General features: G+C 45.3%; 1 protein-coding gene across 1 annotated transcript in view; it reads left to right on the top strand.

The window, feature by feature from the left end:
• TENM1 (teneurin transmembrane protein 1) overlaps positions 1-21481 on the top strand; it is a 209518-nt gene that overhangs the window by 43022 nt on the left and 145015 nt on the right. The window contains exon 2 of the mRNA XM_063416608.1: positions 7802-8080. Within this exon, the coding sequence (XP_063272678.1) occupies positions 7864-8080 (217 nt within the window). The 5' untranslated portion in view covers positions 7802-7863. The remainder of the gene's footprint in view (positions 1-7801; positions 8081-21481) is intronic.

Here is a 21481-nt window from a genome sequence, read left to right as displayed (position 1 = left end):
GTCCAGGTCCTTGCAGCAGTTTGCTTTTGAACTGGAATTGGTTATTGCAGAATACCAGTTCCCAAAAAGAAACTGGCTGCTTCTGCCCCTCTTGGAAAGGATTTTGGAGATAGTGCAGCCTGAACTAGGAGAAAGGAAGTTTCTGTACCAGAAGCACTTACACTGAAAGAAGGTGTGAGCAAACAGCTCTACCAACAGTAAAAAAAAAAAAATCAGTATTTCAGAGATTGATGGTAAGAGCAGGAAGATGATTTCAACTGCAGTTTACCATGTTGGAATTGTCTAAATGTAAAATGAGTGCCTCCCTGTGAGTGTATTTCTACACAAGACACTGTTTCCCTATTTTTTTGGGAAAACAGCTCACGAAGATGTATTCAAGAAGCTACTTGTATTGAGAGTGCAAAAACTGTGATGCTAAAAGGCAGAATATGTAAAAATGTGAATAATGCTTAAAGAATCAGTATCTTTGCTGTTCTAAAGTCTAAATAAAAGAAGGCCTGGGTATAAAAGGCAGTAGTGTTCCGTACACAAACACACTAGAGGCATGTTTGTATATTTGTAGTCTTACATTCCAGCTGTAGCTGAGCCTTTGGGAGTACAGCTGGGAAATCTCCCCATTCTTCAGCACCAGCACTACTTGCATTTCCTTTGTAGAGCACTAAAGAAAATGGTATAATCAATTTGCAAAAACTGTGAAGTTTTGCATGGACAACTTAAAATAATCTCTGCCAAGAAGACTTCACAGACTGGTGAAAATGGATGGATGCATAATGTGCTTCCAGTTTGCACTACAGAAGAGACTTGGTACTGCAGGAGAAATTTCTAGCAAACATTCATTACAAAGGATTCTCTATTGAAATGAGAACAAAGGTTCCGCTCCAAAGGATCTCAAAGGATTCAAATGTACCTTTTCACAGGTGACATGCTGATACAAGCCAGTTCTCAAGGGGTTGCATCAAGGCATAAATCAGCAGTAATTTCAACCCTGCAAGATCATAGCACTATCATGAACAGAAAGAAAATCAATCTGACACCAGCTCAAATAATAGCAGTTCTGGGAGTCACAGGATACAGTGCAAGTCTGCTGGGAGGGTCTGCTTGTCAGAACAATGGCACTCGAAGACACCGAACACTTTGACAGACATCAAAGCAAGAAGAAAAGGAACAGAAAGATCACTTCTCAGGCATGGTGGTGTCACTCACAGGAACAGCAGCCTGAGTGATGCTTCAGATGAAGGTGAAGCAGATGTTGGTCCTGTGGTCAGGCCGTAGTCAGGTCTTCCTGCAAAAAGTACTTCAAATGCTCGGAAAGCTTTTCAAGTTTTACCTGAGTGGGTGATGTCAGAACTGCATAATGCTTGATGGTATTTCTTCCCAGAGTTAGAAGAGCAGAAGTTAAGAAAACTGTTTTGGAAAAGACTGGAAAGTTCACTTTCTATGTGCTGTAAACAAGGGTGGTTTCATAAAAGTTCTTAGGACTGCTGTGGTAAGTTAATTGAGAGCCTTGCAGGACATTAAGCTGTAGACCATGTGCCTTCTGCAAGTGCACCAGCGTGGTGATCCTCTGCTAGAAATAAAACAAGTTGCTGAGTCAGAGCTGCCTCTAGAAATCCTAGAATGTAGCAGAAAGTAAGGTCATGACCAAAAGGTCATCAATCTAAATATGGACAAGGCACATTAAATCTGAGGAGTGGGCAATGCTAAAGAGATGCTGATAATATTTGAGATATGTGTCCTGTTAGGAAACTTCACCTGGAGGTGGGGAGTCAGCATTTTGTTCCAGAGATTTTAGTAGGTGGGTTTTATGATTTTGAAAAGGGAAATGGAAATTGCTAAGACCCCATGAGACCTAGCACAACAACTCCTAATGCCCGTGGGAAAAAATCTACCAGGAAAATTGTGATTTTGTTTATTTGATGTCAGCTGATGAAATCTTCTGTGTCATCAAATGTGACGATAATTAGACTGGTGCATATGCTTTGATAGTCCATAAATACTCTGGTGAATGTCTAGTTTGCTTAAAGAATACTTCCATTATTCTAATTCAAAACAGGGGAAGGGAATGTGAAGAAAAAATTGTCAGCTGAATGCTTTTAAACACCATTGCCCAGGCATCCTGGTGTCAGTGCAGATCTAATACTGTGATTTAGATGTTCCACGGTGTCCGTGTGTTGTAAATTATTCTCGTGTGCTAAGCTTATTGTGATACAAAATTTAAATTGGTGTCTCAAAAAATTAATAGTATCTACACAGAACATGTAATTTTCAATTTTTGTAATCTCTGAGCAGCTAAACCTGATTTTAACAATTACTTTTTTGCTAATTAAGCCTTACTGGGTCTTCTTAATTAAGCACACAGTTGGAAAAGAGACAATAATTATCTCAATTTGATGGCTATGCCAATTTGCATTATCAAAAATAACCAAAGCACATTCAATGTGTCACATACAAATGCTGCTTTCCAAGCGCCAGTGTGGTTTAAAATGGTTTAACCTCCCAAAGTTACTCCTGGGTGAAACAAACCTTCCATTTTTCCTACCTGCATATGCACAGGTGCACGGACACCTCACTATTGTATTGCAGTGATAGATGAATTAGAGCAGTGTAGATATAGAGATATTGATATACACAGAGACATAAATATTTTGATAGGATTTGCCTCTTTAGTTCAGAAGAGCACCAACATTCAACTGTATTTTCATTGAACTCAACTACTAAGTGGAGTATTCTAAATTTAGGTGTTTACAATGCAAAAATATGCTCTTGTCAACAGAGCAGCAGTCACAACAGCGGAGAACAAGCTGAGCTTCCACTGACAAGCATTTTAACACTTCATGGGGCTGTGTTTAGCATAAGGAAGTGCCTGGGCTGTACTGGAAATTACCTGTAAAGCCTGAGGAGGCTTAGTTGTCCCAGGCATTCTTGAATGTGAAGGGGAGCATTCCTTTTCTTCAGCTCTGTAACCTTCTTAAAACGTCTTTTACTAAGAATTGTACAGCTTTGACCACACGTCCTCCCTGGAGGAAAAAACGTTCTGGGACACCATGTTGGAATATTTATTCCTGTAGTCTCAGAACTACAGGAATAAATAGAAATATAAACACTCTGATACAGGCCAGATTTCCTTGATCTCTTTCCCTGTTTTGTCCCTGCCATACACGGAATTAATTGAAAAGCCAGCAAAGGTCTTGACCATGTGTTAGGGATAAATCTGTAGATCTGAAGCCCTTGGCTAGTTTTACTTAAGCCCAGACTTCTTGATGTTCTTTAGGATTCTTAGTTGTGTTGACATGGTGGGAGACTGTGCACAGTGTTTCCATTGTTTCAAATAGAAAAATGTTCATGCTGTGGGTTATTCTGCACCATAATTAGAAATTGTATTTCCTGAAGTCCAGCTCTTCAGAAGGACTTTGTGCTCAAGAGATGCTCTGAACCCACCCAGGCTGTATCACCCTGAATGTCCCTTGTCCCACAGAAGCAGAATTGGAGCTTTTGTCCTTGACTCTCAGTAACATCAAATGATGAGTTTCCAAAGGAAAACCTCAGGGACTTGTGTGACTCTTAGTCCGTGGCACTTCTCCAAGGGAAGGGCACGTGTTGGACAAGAATTCTGTGCCACAGTTGAGTAGCTGACATAACGTATGTTTTTAAGATCACTTTCAGCCTTGCCATATGCCACCAAATACTGCAATAACCTGACTTGCTGCGCAGTTTCATTCTGCAGTGTTTTCTCTGTGACACTGGAGATGTAATGGGCAACACTCTGAATTACCAGAGTTAAATTAGACTTGGACTAATTTTAAATGCAGATCATTAAATGTGAAAATGAACCTTATTCTGCTTGCATCTATCACAATGACATGTGAATGTATGAGCCAGTGTAATCCATTCAAAAGTTAAAAGAGCACATTCTCTAGGAGTGTGTTAGACCCAGAGCATGGCCCTGAAAACTCTGCTTTGCATCTACATATCCAATTTAGAAAGATATGTGAAAAAACATATTCTGAGATTGTCATCTTTTATCTGTGCATCTGTTCTTCCTACAGGGTGCTGTGCAGTCCACCTGCAGGGATAGCACAGTGTCTCAACACTTTACAGCCTCACTCACTCCCTGATAAACACTGGACATGTTGTACCTACTGATGCCTACGTCCTCATGTCATTTCCAAACATCTTTTGATGTGTTAATACTACATACATTAATATGGTTAATACAACCATAGAAAATGTTCTTAGGAATTCTGGTAGGTTTGGGGGTTCTTTTCAATTTCAGTTTTTCTTCAGTCCATCTTCTAGGGGGATTGCATTCTTTCTTGACTTTAGTATGAGGTTTTTCCTTCCAATGAAAAGTATTATCTGCTTCCATCCTCCAGACTTAGGCAGATGTTCTGTATTTCTTCATAATATCTCATTCCATGTATTCTACAGAAACATCATTTCTTCCTGCTCCAATGCTGCTCAGCTCCTTTAGCTGGTATCTTCCTTGCTGCGTTGTGTAAGACTGAATTTAAAGGGACTTTCTTTGTTTATAATCTCTAGACAAACATTTGAGGGTAAAATCGTTTGAAAGTATGTACAAGGTCAGAATGTTTTTACTTTTTTTCCTTGGTATTGCCTTTCTCTAAGGTTTAAATCAAGAGTGTTTGCTGTTTTGCCTTTCATACTTTGCAGTTTTGTATTTCAGAAAGACCTGCAGAATAAAGGTGCTGTTCTTTTTGCCTTCAGCAGTCCCGAGCTGATATTGGTGCTTAGCAGCTCATTTTCAGAAACTACTGGGCTGAAAAGGCAATAAGCAAACGGTGGCTTTCAGATAAGGGTATGTGGTGAAAGAAATACAGGAGAGAAGGAGCACAGCTCCCTGGTTATATTTTAGCATTATAACTGCAATTACATTCTAATTCTAAATAGTCTGGAATATTAAACATAATGATTAGCTGAGGCCAACAAAGGTTACACTTTTTCATGTTTCTGATCTTGTACGCTTCTGGAGGACCCTGTTCAGCTACACGATCCTCATTAGCAACCATAACCTGACCTCTCTAAATAATTCCGGACTTACTGGAAGGCAGCTGGGCCCTGCGGGTTGGACGGCGCTGATGGTGGGTAATGGCTGTGGAAACGCGTTCAGTAAGTGGGCACTGTCAGAGCGGCCTTTCAGGGTTCATGAGGAGCCCTGTCACAGTGGGCTGGGCTCTGGGCACAGCTGTGGGGAGCGCAGAGCCGGGGGCAGTGTGAGCGCACAGCTCCGGGGGCAGTGGGAGCGCACAGCTCCGGGGGCAGTGTGAGCGCACAGCTCCGGGGGCAGTGTGAGCGCACAGCTCCGGGGGCAGTGTGAGCGCACAGCTCCGGGGGCAGTGTGAGCGCACAGCTCCGGGGGCAGTGGGAGCGCAGAGCCGGGGGCAGTGTGAGCGCAGAGCCGGGGGCAGTGTGAGCGCAGAGCTCCGGGGGCAGTGGGAGCGCACAGAGCCGGGGGCAGTGTGAGCGCACAGCTCCGGGGGCAGTGGGAGCGCACAGCTCCGGGGGCAGTGTGAGCGCAGAGCTCCGGGGGCAGTGGGAGCGCACAGAGCCGGGGGCAGTGTGAGCGCACAGCTCCGGGGGCAGTGGGAGCGCACAGCTCCGGGGGCAGTGGGAGCGCACAGCTCCGGGGGCAGTGTGAGCGCAGAGCTCCGGGGGCAGTGTGAGCGCACAGAGCCGGGGGCAGTGGGAGCGCACAGCTCCGGGGGCAGTGGGAGCGCACAGCTCCGGGGGCAGTGGGAGCGCACAGCTCCGGGGGCAGTGTGAGCGCACAGCTCCGGGGGCAGTGGGAGCCGGGGGCAGTGGGAGCGCAGAGCTCCGGGGGCAGTGGGAGCCGGGGGCAGTGTGAGCGCACAGCTCCGGGGGCAGTGGGAGCGCACAGCTCCGGGGGCAGTGTGAGCGCAGAGCCGGGGGCAGTGGGAGCGCACAGCTCCGGGGGCAGTGTGAGTGAACAGCTCCGTTCTCACTGCTGCGCACAGCCCGGGCTCGGCCCCGCTGCTGGGCTGGGGAGAGGGGAGAGCTGAGGGGAGAGCTGAGAGCACTTTCTGATAACACCTACAGTGTGCGCCTACAGCGCTGCACAGGCACACATAGAAACCCCACACACCTCTGTTAGCTCCGTTACTCCAAGGATGGGGTTTTCCTATCCACCACAACTGTTTGCAAAAGTATTCCATTGTGCTTTTAAGTTTCTCCAGAATTGACTGTAAGATGCAATGATAACTATTTTGAAATATGGTTGGAATTACCCGCTATTCAGTGCCTAAACATGTATTTCACCTATTTATATGTCTATATAATAAACACGTAGTATTGTTCTGTTGTATTTTTATTACATATTTTGTGAAACCTTTCAATAACAGAACAATGATGGAAAGGGCAAAAAAGTGCTACTTGTGAGATGGAGAGCATTAAGACACTTCTAGAAAGGTCACTTAGAGGAACTGTAAGCTTTTATGAGACTTTATCATTTTGCTGACAGGGTCAACTCGATATTGATTGGCTGGGTGTTCTGTTTAGTTACTTGAGGGCCAGTTATTTGAAGAAACCTCTGTAAACATCCAGGCAATATTCTTCATACTCCTGCCCTATTTCAGCATTTTGAGTTGCTTACTGTGTTGTATTTTTCCAAACAAAATATGAAATAAGGTTCAAGTATTTGATTGCCAGTGTTTAAATTCAGGTTATCGTACCCCATACAATCATTTGTTGAATTTAACTGAGTCTCTTACAGTAGAGATGCTTGAGGATTTGATCTGTTTTATATCATGTGTTCCTGATCCATAAAAGCATTTTCTGGTGAGAAATTTTATGAAGTATTTTTCCAGTTCTAGAAAATCACTTATCATGTGCTGTCAGGTCAGGCCCAGGTGGCTGTGGGTTTGTGAGGCACCAATGCCCTGAGCAAAAATAAAGCACAGGCTTGGTCCCTGTGTGGATGAAGCCAAAGCTTCCTGGGACATTCCATGCTCTGGTGCTGTGCCTTCAGTCCTTGTGACCCTGTACGTAAGAAGGTAGCACATCTGGAAGTACCACAGTGAAAGGGAATACACGGAATATGCAATTAATATTAATTGCTTACATTAAATGATTTCATCTGTCTGCTGCCTTGGTTAACATCATTAAATACATTCCTGCTACAAACAGTCCTCACAAACGAAAGACTTTCATTATTAAACCTTGTTTTAAAAGAATACAAATAAATCTTCCTTAAGTAGTTGTCTACTGCAACTTAAGTTTTACAGGTCTCTGTGCATCCTAATAATTTTTTATTACTTGTTTAAAAAAAAATCACTTGCAACCTCCCACAAAATAGATGCACAGCATCTTTTAGGGGAACTTCTGTGTTTTGGTTTTGTGGGGGATTTTCTGGCTGTTTCAGCAATGAGGCAAATTTGGCAGCTTCATGGTTTTGCACTTTGCAGAGCAGGATGCACTGCCTGGTGCAAGGCTGCTTGCACTTGTTGCCTTCCTGGCAACATTTATTTCTTCTCTACTGCATCTTCCTAATAGAGGCCTTTAATTTCTCCTTGTTCTCCTCTGGCTTCTGTAGCTTTGTCTCCATTTATTCTGTCAGACAGGATATATTGGGAGGCTCTCTGCTGTCAGTAACCATTCCTACTGTTCAGGTGCCTGTTAATGAAATTTGATTGGTTTATATAAATAAAATTAATATAAATATAAAATATAAAATACAAAATAAATAAATATAAAGATAACTTTGGACCTTTTGGACCTGAAAGTGTATAGTCTGTCTGAAATGAACGATTGTTGTTGTTTTTTCCAGGACTGTTTCCCTCAGGCGTTCCCGTTGCTTGTTTTCATGACTTTGAGCCTGTTTAACCAGAGATGGAGCAGATGGACTGCAAACCCTACCAGCCACTGTCAAAAGTGAAACACGAAGTGGATCTAACTTACTCAAGCTCTTCAGATGAAAGTGAGGATGGTGGAAAGCAAAGGCAATCTTATGACTCAAGAGAAACTCTGAATGAATACAGCCAGGAGCTAAGACTTAACTATAACAGTCACAGCAGAAAAAGAAAAGCCATTGACCAGTCCACACAAGGTAAATAATTCATTTTTTTTACTAATTATGATTATTACTTCCTGATTGCACACTATGAAACAATAGCAGGAGCTGAGCAAACATTTTGTTCTCAAAGGTGTATAGTACTAACCCACTTTTACCTGGTTTTAATCATACTGGAATACCAGAAAATTAGGATATTTTTATTATTGAAGAAAAAGTGCTTTTTTAGCAGGATGGACTGACTGGTATTCTGGAAATCATCACATGCTAGCTAGACAAATATTTTCTTTAGTAGGAGCTACTCTTAGTAATGTTGAGTGATTAATTATTTACTGCCTTTGCATATGTTGGGTGCATTTTGCTATAAAATCAACGCTGAGGCTGCAGGCTATCTCTGCATGTGCTTACAAAGCCTGTGAATTAATTCAAATACAGCAATCCTCGTAACATTCGCATCATACAAATACTCCAGTAATTTAAAAACTGAGTTAATTAGTGCATTGTAGGAAAAAAACCCAAGAGTTGAGTTCCTGTTTTAGCCTTTTGCATGATTAGGACAAATATTTGAACAGTGATGATGGTTGAGCTGAGGTTAGGAAAAGCTACTACTGTTTGATTGGAGACAGAAGCTAAAGACTAGGACTGAAGCAAGGGAAGGGATGAGCAGAATGTCCCACACTTCACATCAAAGTGTGGCCAGAACTGCCAAGCTAAAACCTACGGTTTCTTATTTAAAAACAAACAAACAGCCCCCAAATCCCCAAACAAGCCACACCACGCACACAAACCCTGCCCCCAAAGCCCTCCCTGCTTACTCACAAAAGCCTTCTTTGCTTTTCTGAAGATAAAAATAATTTTATTTTTCTACAAGGAAATGAAAAATAGGCTTTGTGAGGATGGAAAATTTCTCTCCTCTGTGATGTATAGATTAATGTGAAATCTGGAACAGCTGTGCTACATAGCTATTGCAGTATTTTTGGATTTTTGGCTTTTTACTGCAGATATTCTGCTTCAAGTTACGCCCATAATACTGGTGTTGTCTGAAGGTACCTGTAATTCACGGCAGTGATAATACTTGGCTGCCTCAATCTATGTGTGTATATTCCCTGCAAAGAGTTACAGAACCGCTACTCTGAGAAAGAAAAAGTCATGAACATAGGTTTCAACAGAGGGTCGTTTGGAAAAGCGACTCGTTAGGTGTTTGTGACTTTATCTTGGTCCTGCTCCGAGTTTAATTTCCTGGGCTGTGGCCGTTCTGTACCTGCGGATGCATTAAATGTTCTGGAGATCCCCTCAGGGCAGCGCGCTCCCCGTCCGGTCCGGAACTGCCCGGCCCGGCCCGGAACGGCCCCGCCACGCCCAGAACTGCCCGGCCCGGCCCGGAACTGCCCGGCCCGGTCCGGTCCGGAACTGCCCGGAACTGCCCGGCCCCGCCCGGCCCCGCCACGCCCGGCCCCGAGGCGGCTGCGCGGCGGGGGCGGGGCCGCGGCGGGGGCGGGGCCGCGGCGGGGGCGGGGCCGCCCGGGCGGCTGTGGCGCTCTCCGGCCCTTAGTGCGGCGGGGCGCGATGGCGCCCTGAGGTGCTCGGGGCTGTAGCGGTCCGAGGCCCGCAGAGCGGCCGCCAGACCCTGATGGGAGGGGACCCCGGGCAGGATTGGACCCTGGGGGTGCAGGATGTGACCCCTGGGCAGGATTGGACCCTGGGGTTGCAGGATGTGACCCTGGGCAGGATTGGACCCTGGGGGGTGCAGGATGTGACCCTGGGCAGGATTGGACCCTGGGGGTGCAGGATTGGACCCTGGGGGTGCAGGATTGGACCTTGGGGGGTGCAGGATTGGACCTTGGGGGGTGCAGGATGGGGACCCCCGGGCAGGATTGGACCCTGGGGGTGCAGGATGGGACCCCTGGGCAGGATGTGACCCTGGGGGGTGCAGGATGGGACCCCCGGGCCGGGCTCGACTTTGCCGGGCTGGACTTTGTGGGGGCCGGACTTTGCCGGGGCCGGGCTGTGCCGGGGCCGGGCTTTGCCGGGCTGAACTTTGCCGGGGCCGGGCTTTGCCGGGGCCGGGCTTTGCCGGGGCCGGGCTTTGCCGGGCTGAACTTTGCCGGGGCCGGGCTTTGCCGGGGCCGGGCTTTGCCGGGCTGAACTTTGCCGGGGCCGGGCTTTGCCGGGCTGGACTTTGCCGGGGCCGGGCTTTGCCGGGCTGGACTTTGCCGGGGCCGGGCTTTGCCGGGCTGAACTTTGCCGGGGCCGGGCTTTGCCGGGGCCGGGCTTTGCCGGGCTGAACTTTGCCGGGGCCGGGCTTTGCCGGGGCCGGGCTTTGCCGGGGCCGGGCTTTGCCGGGGCCGGGCTTTGCCGGGCTGGACTTTGCCGGGCTGAACTTTGCCAGAGCCGGGCTTTGCCGGGCCGGCCCCTGCCGGGTTGGCCCTTGCCTCAGTGACCCTGTGACAGGACGGGTCCAGCAGCACCACACAAGCCCAGCACGGAGCTGCGTGTGCGGGGCTTGGGCCATTGGAACTCCTGTCAGCTGCAGCATCCCTGCCCGGGCAGGGCTGGCAGGGTGGCAGTGGCTGCTGCAGCCGGGAGAGACCAGCGCCTGTGTCCTGTGCAATTTACTGTTCCAGAACGTTGCCTCTGAAAGCAGTCACGTTAATGATTTTGGAGGAATGGCCAAATTAGTGTGCATTTCTGTAAGAAGTTGTCAGGCATGAAGTTAGCTGCGTTATTCAGGAGTGACCTGTAGGGAATCACTTATGTGGATGTGCAGACCAGGAAGTATTATGCACTCACATTGTATAATTATTGTATTGAAATTACATGCCCCAAGATTTTTCCATTCAAATTAATTTTTAGGAGTTATTATATGAATTTTCAGATACTGTGTTTTTCAAACATTGGTATTTTTGGTTTTGGACAAAAGACTGTGTTTTACTGCTTCAAACTGCAAGATGAGGCTTGATATCCATGGTTGTAGAAAATTTGCTTAGGCTTCTAAGAGTACTTTGCCAATATGCAGGGCAGCTTTTAAATATTTCCTTACCTCTAGGCACCTTCTTCTCTGAATTGTGTAGGTCAGTATATTATTATTTAATACTGTGTTATTCACCTCAAAACTTTTTTTAAACCCTATTCACATGCACTGATTTGTAGAGATAGAGTTGAACCTGTACTAGCAATTATCATTTTGTCTTTTCTTATTCAAAGAATTCAGTTTGCCATAACTGATACCATAATTGCTCTGCCAAGTACATCCATTTGGCTTCTCAGGGATTCATCCTGGCATCTTTCTAGTCATTTAAATTATGCTTTTTCTCTGCCACAAAGCAAACCTAAATATTTGGCCTCACAGATTTGAAATACAAAGCTGCTGGTGCTCAGAATTCAAAGAGCAAAATAAATTTGTAAATCTGAGTGTAAAATTATATAGAGCCCAGTGCCAGCAGAATTCTGTGTCTGGTGTTCCTTGCATCAGAAACTTGCAGTTATCAGACAATTCAAGATTTACCAAATAACACCACAGGCTGTTTCAAGCCCAACTAAATTTTACTGGCCTAACAACTCAATGTGAGCAGATACAAAAAATCTCCTGACAGAGCATTGACTCCTGAGGAGTCAGTGCTAAGCAGACAATGTGTATATCTACAAATGCATTCTCTTAGTCCCTGGAAGGTTCAGCATCCTGCTTGTCTGAGGATCCATAAACGTGCAGTAGCTCATCCTGGCAAGATCATCTTGCAAGGTAAATTCTTGGCAGACCCAATATCAAATAGTTTGGAGATATTGGCAAACAGAGTACATTAATTCTTGGGAGAATTGGTGAACACACAGTTTTGTCCTTGAAAGGAGGTGGAGTAGAATTAGCAGAAGTTATCAGAAATGCTCTTCTAGGCAAATCATTGATGGACCTGGCTGTGAGGGAAAAGTTCTCTGGATGCACCATACGTGGATTGCATCTCGAGCTTATTTGTGACATGTTTACATAATTAGAGCTGTTTTCTCCCACAGCTCTCTCTGTTTCCACCAAAGCAAATATGAAAGGAGCTGTACTCTACAAATACCGGCAGTACAGAAAAGCTTTCTGGTTAATTATAGATCTGTAAGAAAACACTAGTTTAGAGGAATGAATTCCTGATAGGATAATCATCTGGGATCGAGTCATTGGCATGATAAAGTTGATTGATTGCTAACAATATGAGCATATGGCAGTAAATTTCTGGTTAGACAAACGTTCATTTCCTGGCAAGATAAGTATATTGAACCGCATTATGGGCGAGGCAAAATGGAGTTATTCCTCACAGGAGAATCCAACAGCAAATAATTTCTGATAAATCCTTGTGAGAAAATCAGCATTGCTGGTATTGCAGGAAATGATAGAGTGCCTCACAAAGATAGGGCCCGTTCTGCTTTTAGCCCATTAAGAAGTAAGGAAAGTCTTTTTATGGACAAAAGCTCCAGATTGCTGGCATAATTAATGTTTTCTAAAAAGCACATATACAGTAATCTTTGGGAGCAGTAGACAAACAGATCCAGCTAAATGTTCAAAGTCTTCATCAAATAGACTGCACTGCCTTCACAGAGCCCTGGGTCAGTGTGAGCAAGCTCTGCAGCCTGAGGCTGCTCCTGGCTCATCCTCCCTTTTTCCGCTTGCTGCTGCCCTCCCATTCCCCTTCCTGCCCCTGATCCATCCCAGCAGGATGAGGACTCAGGGGCAGCAGAAAGGTCTCGGTGCTGAAAGCACTTCAGTTCCCCAGAAGGAAAAAGCTGCTTGCAGGTGCAGCAATAGGAGGGCTGTGCTGCTCTGCTCCAAGCCCAGCAATTCTCAGCTTACCAGGAAGGAGGATTTATACACATGTAACTCTCAACACCATATGACCAGTCAAAACCAGCTTCACTGATCATCCTAGGCATAAATAAAAGGCATGCTGCCAAGCACTGGTAGGAAATTGTCCTGTCAGGAAAATGTCATGGTGGGGTTTTGTCATCTGTGAAGTAGCAAAAGCTTTTTACATAATGACCATGCTCTACTCTGATTCCAGAATTATGTAAATCCATTCGAGACAGCAGATCTGCTTTGTGTCTGTACCAGGGCCACGGAGAGTTGAATTTGGGCTGTAGGTAGTATGTGCTTTTAGTTACAATTCCCTTATTTTTAAATGATGCGTAAAGCTAAAAAAAGTCTTTATTAGATTGTCCCCATAATCCGTAATGTGTAAGGCTGGAATAACAAACCACAAGTCTGTGGTTCTTGGAAGCTCTCCCAGAGGAAACCAATGCCAGTAGGGTGATTTTTCATTGTTTTAATAGAGATTTGAAGCATTTATCTGGGTGAATTTAGGACTCTATGTTCATAAGCTTCCACAAAGAGCAGTTAGTGAAGGGGAAAATTTAATTGGGGGGCACCCCAAGTCTCTTGTCATGAAGAAAGGGATATTTATTAAGAGCTTCAGTGGTAATCTGGTGGAACAGGGTATTACAGTTCACTTCACTCCACCTGCCAGTTAGTACTCATGTGATAAAGACTATCAAAATTAAATATATTACACTGGCTAGCTATTGACATGGAAACTGCACATGATGAAATGCATTGTTTATGTTTTTAGCCGAAAGGGAGATCATTTGCTTTGAGAAGAACAGGAAAAGGAATCTCAAAAGAACACTCTTAACAGAACTACTGCTATGCAGCCTTTCAGAAGGGAGGCAGTTTGGGACTCTTCAGCTGGGTGTAGTTACTTCCTTCTCTTGTTTCCTGTGTTCTCTTCATGATGAGATTGATTGGTTAATGAAGGAAGGGTTATTTTTTAACCTTTAAGCTGCATCAGTTGTTCAGAGCTGTGCGTTGAGCTGCTGTGGAAGGTGATTGTGGGACAGTGGAATGGAGCATTCCTGGGTACTGAGAGGAAGGCACAAACAGGCTGGTTACAAATGAAACCAGTTATTTGTGCAAGCACTTGCCTTGAAATTCTGATTTAAAGAAGAAATGTTTTTTAAAAACAGAAGACTTCTGGTAACATGCTATTACTAGATAAGGTTAGTATAAAAACAGTTGAGATATTTGGTATTATTAGGATCTTCTTTCTTTTTTTTTTTTTAATACCAGATACTTAGACTTTTAATGTTGGGTTGGGGTTTTTTTGCTAATTTTAGAAAATCTTCTAAGAACTCCACCATGTAATGTACCTGTGTGCTTTGGAGCAGAGACCTGAAGCATGATGAAGTGCTGTCTGTGTGAGGGCACACCGTTTATCCCCTGCAGTGTCTCCTGAAAGGGACTCGGCTCTGCAGAGGGTGATTTAAAGGTCCTTCAGATTTCTGGGCTGTGCACTAGCGGAAGGAAGCGACAGCTAATAAGCTCCATCTCCTGTTGCTGTATGTTACACCATCTGCTCTGGGTATTTATGAGCTTCACGTCCAGAAAAAATCCCGGCAAAGTAAAAGGCTCCACGCTCCTGGAGCTTTGGTGCGACTCCTCCTGTGCCCCTGCCCAGGCGGGGTTCCTGGTGCTGGGCTTTGCTGCCTGGCTGTGTCACTGGAGAAAAGCAGGGCCACGAGCAGTCCCTGGGCCTCCTGTGCCAGCCTCGGTGGGGAGGAGCTGCACACTCAGGAAAGGAAAAGCAGCATCAGCTTCAGACCCCCTCCTGGTATTCTTTCTTGATTTGCCAAGTAATTGGAAATTTCTCTCCCTGGAGTAACTGGGGTGAGGAAACTGTGTGTTTGTGCCTTCGTTTGAAATCTCAGGGGGGGAATGCTTTTCTTTCTTTCCTCAAATTAAAGCTCACGAGTGAACTGAACGTGCAGACACTTCTTTCCCCACGAGGCTGAAGAGGTGCTCCCTCCCTGGATCACAGACCTGTTACAAACGCCTGTAACCTGCTGTCACCATTCCTGTAATGCTGCTCCCAGTCCTGTCTCAGCTGCCATCGTCTCAGGGAAAAAAATGCCTCCTATGATCAAAAATAGTTCCATTCTCATAAGTAATTCTTCTGATTTAAAAAGTGAGTATCCAAGAGAGGGGGAAAAGTGAGAAAAAAAACCTACAGAGAGAGGAAATAAACTAGTGAAGGATCACAGTGCATTTCCAATCCCCTGCTAACAAATCTCATCTGAAGAATAAAAAAAAGCATTCTCCAAATGTTACACAGGCTTAACAATCCATTTGTCAGTGCACAGATACAAACTATGTGAATTTCCATTCTCTTCTCTGAATCACCAGTTTTCCATGGTGTCAAATGCCAGAAACCATAAAAGTAAAAATCAGAAGGGTTGAGTAACACAGCCAGTGTCCCAGGAGCCAGGGTATTTGTGGAGGAGGCATCCATGGAAGTGTTCAAGGCCGGGCTGGATGGGGCCCAAGGCCTTGTGAGTGCCCTGCCAGCCCCTGGCAGGGGGATTGGAGCTCCATCATCTTCAAGGTGCCTTCCAGCCCAAACCATTCCGTGATTCTAGGAGACACGGCAACCTTTACAGTAACCTGTGCCCAAATCTGATGGAGTACCTGCAGGAGAGGCTCCAACTTCTGAGTTAATGTTTTGGAATTCTGGTTATCAAAACCTGGACTTGTATCTGTTACATGCTCTTGTTGTACCAACAGAGCCTCTTGCTATAACGTTTAAGAGTGCCCAAGAAGATGTCAAGAGTTAAAGCAAGATGGGAGCAAGCACCAAGGCAGAGTGAGGCACTGGTGTCAGAGCAGGGGGCAGCACATGCCCTGCCCCAAGGCTGCCTTACTGTACGTCCTCTTGCTGTGTCTTTCATGTCACTCTCTTCAAAACAAAGAAGAGCTGTCATTTTCTGGAACCAGAAATCTGGTTTGCTTATCTTCATTTGTAGAGCAGATGCTGAAACAGAATAACATTTCTTCCCTGGGTTTCTCATTTATGTATCTGTCAGACAGTTTTGTACGTCTCAAAATCCAGAACTGTCAAGAAGTAGCTCAGTGAGTCGATGACATTGCTGCATATCTGGATAAACAGTAGGGTGGGTGTACCCTAACCAATATAGAGCTTGAATTAGTTTTCCTTTTGACAAAGAGGCTCAAATTCTTCTGAACTTAGGTCTTGATGTGAAACAAATATACTGTAGCAGCAATTACTTAAAAGTCTGCAGTTAATTGTTGAATTGTTGGCCATTGATCTGTAGAGTGTTGGTGTTCAGGCATGATTGCTAACAGTTTACTTGTATTGTATGCTTAGGAAACTAATCTACTTTCAGACAATTAAAAAAAAAAAAAAAAGCTTTACTTACGGAATCATTTCTGCATCTTTATGCCCTAGCTGCTAGGTCAGACTATTGAAGATGTAATTGTTTTTGAAGTATCTCTTGGCTCATCCCCACACTTTCACTACTTTGTTGGTAGCATTTGAGGTCTTTTGGCACACATTTTCTTTGGGGTTGGCTGGTTGATTGGTTTACTTTCCCCTAGTCTGATAACATCTATTAAAAAAAGAAGGCAAACATTAAAAACGAGAAGTGTCGTGCTTCAGTCCCTCCGTGGTGGCTGTTGTGCTTTTGGGGCAGGTGCCAGGTGTGCAGCTGGCTGGAGGCTGTGCTGCTCACAGAGAAGCTGGCAGAGACTGACTGTACCTTAGAAATGGCTGCCTCTGAAAGATTCTGTTACTCTAAAGAGGAAAGGTGTCCTCTGACAGGGATTTTGGAGTTGTGGAGAAAAGGAAGGGCTGGCGCTGGGCACCTCAAGACTATTTACTGCTGCAGTAATGGCAGCACTGTATTTCTAGGCGTAGGGTGGGCATACATTCAGGAGTAAAGAAGCCCTTTAGCTGATTTTCAGTATTTAGAAGCTCTAGAGGGGCAGCTCTGCCTGCTGCAGGCCGTGTCCGTAGCTCAGGGAGTCCTGGCACCCATCTGTGTGTCATACAGCTGCTCTGGACCTCGCTACAAAGTGAGCTGTGTCACTTTGGCCAGCTTCTGCCTAACATCATCCCAGCCCTCCAGTGAAATATTATCCAGCCTTCAATTCAGCCGTGTGATGAATACTCATCTCACAGGTAATTATTGTCATTCCCCAACAGCTCCACTCACACCAAACTTCTCCTGCAAGCCATCACTGCTGACACTGCTGCAGCAGCACAGAGCTTGCGGTCCCTCGTGCTTTAGTAATGCTCCTCATCTGGGCTGTCACATTGGGGTCAAGTGACCATCACAAGGCGTGGAAAACTCCTCATTTATGCCGTGCTTTGGGAAAATGAAGAGATGCCCCTACCCCTGATCTCTGCATGTGCTCCTCTGAGTTCCTCACCTGAGCGTGTTTGTTTGCTGTAGCTTGGTGCTCCAGTTTAGATGCCCTATGTGATCCATTGAGTGTTCAGACATTGTATTTCAGGATTTTTGAGTTTTTCTCCAAGATTGAATTACTAAAAGAAATCTCAGTCCTTAAACTGGATGTAGAAATGGCTTTATCTCAACTGTCAATTGAGTGGAATAAATGTTGGTAGCAAGTACCTTTATTTCTGTTTAATTTTATGATCTTTTTGGAAGAATTATATGTGTTAAATATATTTTAATGGCTTATAAGTCCTACTAAAGGATAAAAAATACATAAATACTGTTTTCTTTCTATTTCCTAAGTATCATTACTATCATTATTGTTCTATTAAAATGAACAAAAGTGCTAAATAACTACAATTATAGTGGTAAGAGATCAGTGTGTGTCTGAGCTGGTTAGAGCTCAGCAGCAGATTGTTTGCAAATGAGGCGTTTACAAACTTGATGTCTCTGACGACATTCAGCACCATTTTACAACGTTTGTATCATTATTTTTTTAAATTAGCCTCGAAACACGCTCAACAAATCTGTCCCTTATAATTTCAGCAAGCTAGTCTGAGCAAGAGGATGACTGTATTAAACAGGAAAATACTGGTGACATTTTCTGGCCAGCATCTCTTGGGTTATTCAGTAGCAGAGCATCTGACAGGCTGCTTCTCACTCAGCCGAGGTGTCTGTCCCAGCATCTGCCCACTGATTCCTCATTTTGAGTTGAAGAAAAGCAGGGAGATGTGGGAGGGGGACAGCTGAGGGGTCTCCATACTCTTCTGAATGTGTATGTTGTTGACAAGATATTCAAATAAATATGTTTTAGTAGCTTGGCAAAAATAGTTCTTTGTCCTATGTTCACTTCTGCTACATGGCAGGTCACTGTTCCTCCTGCTGGGGTTTGAATTATCCTCATGTTGAGACCCCCTGAGTTCCAGCCCACCCCTCATTGCCCATCCCTGCCCTGGCAGTGCCAGCACTGAGCAGTGCCAGCTCCTGCCCAGGGCTGGGTTCAGCTGCCCTGAGCACACTCAGGCTGCCTCCTCACTGCTCTCATTACAGGCAGACCTGCGAGGGTCTCGCTGTGTTTTTAAAGATCACTGGTTTAAGCTCCTACAACCAAATGTTGGGGGGGTTTCACTTCTACCCGCTCTGGATGTGCCGCTTGCATCCTCTGCCAGTTGTCCTGCTCAGCTGTGCTGTTTATTTCCCATTTGCTCTCTCACTGCTGTGTCTAATATTGGACACAGCACGAGATGGTGCAGCTCAGGAAATGGTGAAGCAGCTGGTAGGGAAATGAGACAATACTAAATGGAGAAAATGTGAAATAAGGCAAAATCCTCATGTGACTTGTACATTCTATGGGGAACTGGTTTTTGTGAAGACTCTGTACTCGGCATATTTGTGTGAAACAAATTTAATAGGAAAAAACAATGGAAAAGGGTTTTCAGGTCTGGTTAACACACAGCGCTATCTGCTCAATGAAACCTTTTACAAAGGTTCCTTTTTTCTTGATCTGAAAAAAAATCCATACGTAACTGGATATTAGCCTGGGGGGGTTCTGATACGTTTTTTCCTGTAAAATAGTTAAGCTGAAGGAAAAAGAGACACAATTCTGTAGACTGTCACTAAGTATCTCTGAAGTGCAGTGTTTATTACAAAGAGCATATGCTATATGTGTTAAAATTGTGAAGTTCATAGTTGCATATATGTACATATATGTACATATATGTATAGTGAGTTTTGGGGTTTTTCGTCCCTCCTTAATGTGGTGACTGCATGTGTGAACTGGAGTTTTCAGCAGAGGAAACAGTTGCTGCTGCAGTCCTTCCAGAACAGCCAACAGTAGAGCTAAACTGTGTTTTTACAGACTAAAACCAAAAGAACTGAGACACTGAATGCTCCTGTGGCATTCCTGTTTTTCCATCTCCAGCATGACTGAGAATTGCTGAGGTCAGGGTGGGGCCTCTTCCTCTCAAGCTGCCTGTCCCCTTGGCATGCATGAAAGTACATCAGGGTTCTCTAAACCAAATGTATATATTGTGGGTTTTCCTGATTATCTGAGGCCTTAGTGTTTGAATTCTGCACAGATTCTTTCAGCAGTACATATTGATGTTGTTCAACATGGTTTAATATACAATTGCTCTCATTTTTGCTTGAATCTGGTGTTTTCTCTGGAGTCTCTGTTTTCAGAGCTTTCTCCCTTATGTGTCCCTCTTCTGATCATGGCTTAATTACATTTTAAGTGCCTTCTGTGTTACTGTCTCCACTGCCTCAATTAGTTCACCTCCAACTGTGTGAATATTTTAACAACAAGGCACAAAATATTTCTGGCAATACAGAGTGTGAGCTCTGCTTACCAGCCTGTGGCAAGCTTTCCTTCAGGGCGTGGCAGAGTTTCCAGAGGCACTGTAGGTGAACATGGTAGTGCCTTTTCTGTTAGATTTCTTTTCTTTGGGTTAGTCTCAGCTGCAGTGCAGGCTCTTAACTCTGACTCTTCGAGCATCTTTGCAGAACCAAGAATTGCAGAGCTCCTGGCTGTAGAGCCCGAGGTACGTTAGCTATGAGGAAAGTCACCAGTGTGCAGCTCCAGTTCCACAGACAAAGTGTCTGAAAGGCAGATACTGGAAAGCTTTAGGAGCAGATTGTATGGGCAGTGCAATACGATAGGTATTTCTTCATGTAGCTTTCAACCTGTTAAGATATAAATGATTTCATTTTCTGATTTCATTTTTTAGGATTTGTCTAAAAAAGTTGGTAACAACTTCGAGCTCTCTCATGTTGGGTAGTCAGGAGGAACAGTCAGCCCCCCAGTCGTCTTTCTACTCATTAGCAATGCATTTGTATCCATTTATTTGACGATGGAGGGGATTTGGTCTTACTTATGGACAGTCAGTAGGTGCCTGCCTGCTGATGGTCAACAGCAAGAAATCCCATTTCAGTATCAGTCCGTGACTTGTCACTTCCCAGCTATGAATTATATGGCTGTGTCTTTGTAAAAGATTAAAACTCTGTGTGGTTAAATCTCAGGCTGGAGGTTTCAAAGACAGAGACTAGAATGGCTAAAATGAGTGCCAAAGGTCTAAAGGAGCAATTTAGTATTTGAAAAGAATTACAGCTCTCATTAAGAAAGGGCAGGGAAACGAAAGAGATCTAGGGCTGTAAAAATTATATCCAAGTATGATGGTGCTGGGCTGATGGTGTTGGTGCTGAGCAGTGGTGCTGAGCGGTGGTGCTGAGCACGGTATTGGTGCTGAGCAGTGGTGCTGAGCACGGTATTGGTGCTGAGCAGTGGTGCTGAGCTCGGCAGTGTTGGTGCTGAGCAGTGGTGCTGAGCTCGGCAGTGGTGCTGAGCAGTGGTGCTGAGCAGTGGTGCTGAGCACGGTATTGGTGCTGAGCAGTGGTGCTGAGCAGTGGTGCTGGGCTCGGTATTGGTGCTGGGCAGTGGTGCTGAGCTCGGCAGTGTTGGGGCTGAGCGGTGGTGCTGAGCTCAGCAGTGGTGCTGAGCTTGGGTTTGGTGTTGGGCTCTGCCTTCGCTATGAGCTCAGCACCACTGCCGAGCTCAGCACCACTGCCCAGCACCACTGCTCAGCACCAACACTGCCGAGCTCAGCACCACTGCTCAGCACCAGTACTCAGCACCACTGCTCAGCACCACTGCCGAGCCGAGCACCAACACTCAGCAGCACTGCTGAGCTCAGCACCACTGCCCAGCACCACTACCGAGCCCAGCACCAACACTCAGCACCACTGCCGAGCTCAGCACCACTGCCCAGCACCAATACCGAGCCCAGCACCAACACTCAGCAGCACTGCCGAGCTCAGCACCAGCGCTCAGCCCCTGCGCTCTGTGCCCTGTGCAGCAGTGTGTTCATGACCGTGCAGGCGGTGTGGCCCTGCTGACTCCTCTGCTGTTTGGAGCCAAGGGTGGATTTTTACTCATTTTCTCAGGGCTGGCAGGGTCCGGGTTGCATCGCGGCTGCACGCTGGGTAAAACAAGGCACTGCACACAGGGAATTGTCCCCACGGCCCCCAGGGCCTGTGCGTGAGCCCTGTGCCATCTCAACGTGTGGCCAAGGCAAACGCCACGGAGAAGCTCCTGAGCTTTGTGCATCGCGTGGTTTTTGTCCTTATCAAAGTTTTTGATGCTGCAGTTTCACGTCTTTGAAC

The sequence above is a fragment of the Prinia subflava genome, chromosome 20 (genome assembly GCF_021018805.1).
Source record: "Prinia subflava isolate CZ2003 ecotype Zambia chromosome 20, Cam_Psub_1.2, whole genome shotgun sequence".
Lineage (NCBI taxonomy): Eukaryota > Metazoa > Chordata > Aves > Passeriformes > Cisticolidae > Prinia > Prinia subflava.
The sequence above is the reverse complement of the archived record's forward strand: the minus strand, read 5'-3'. Positions and strand labels throughout refer to the sequence as shown.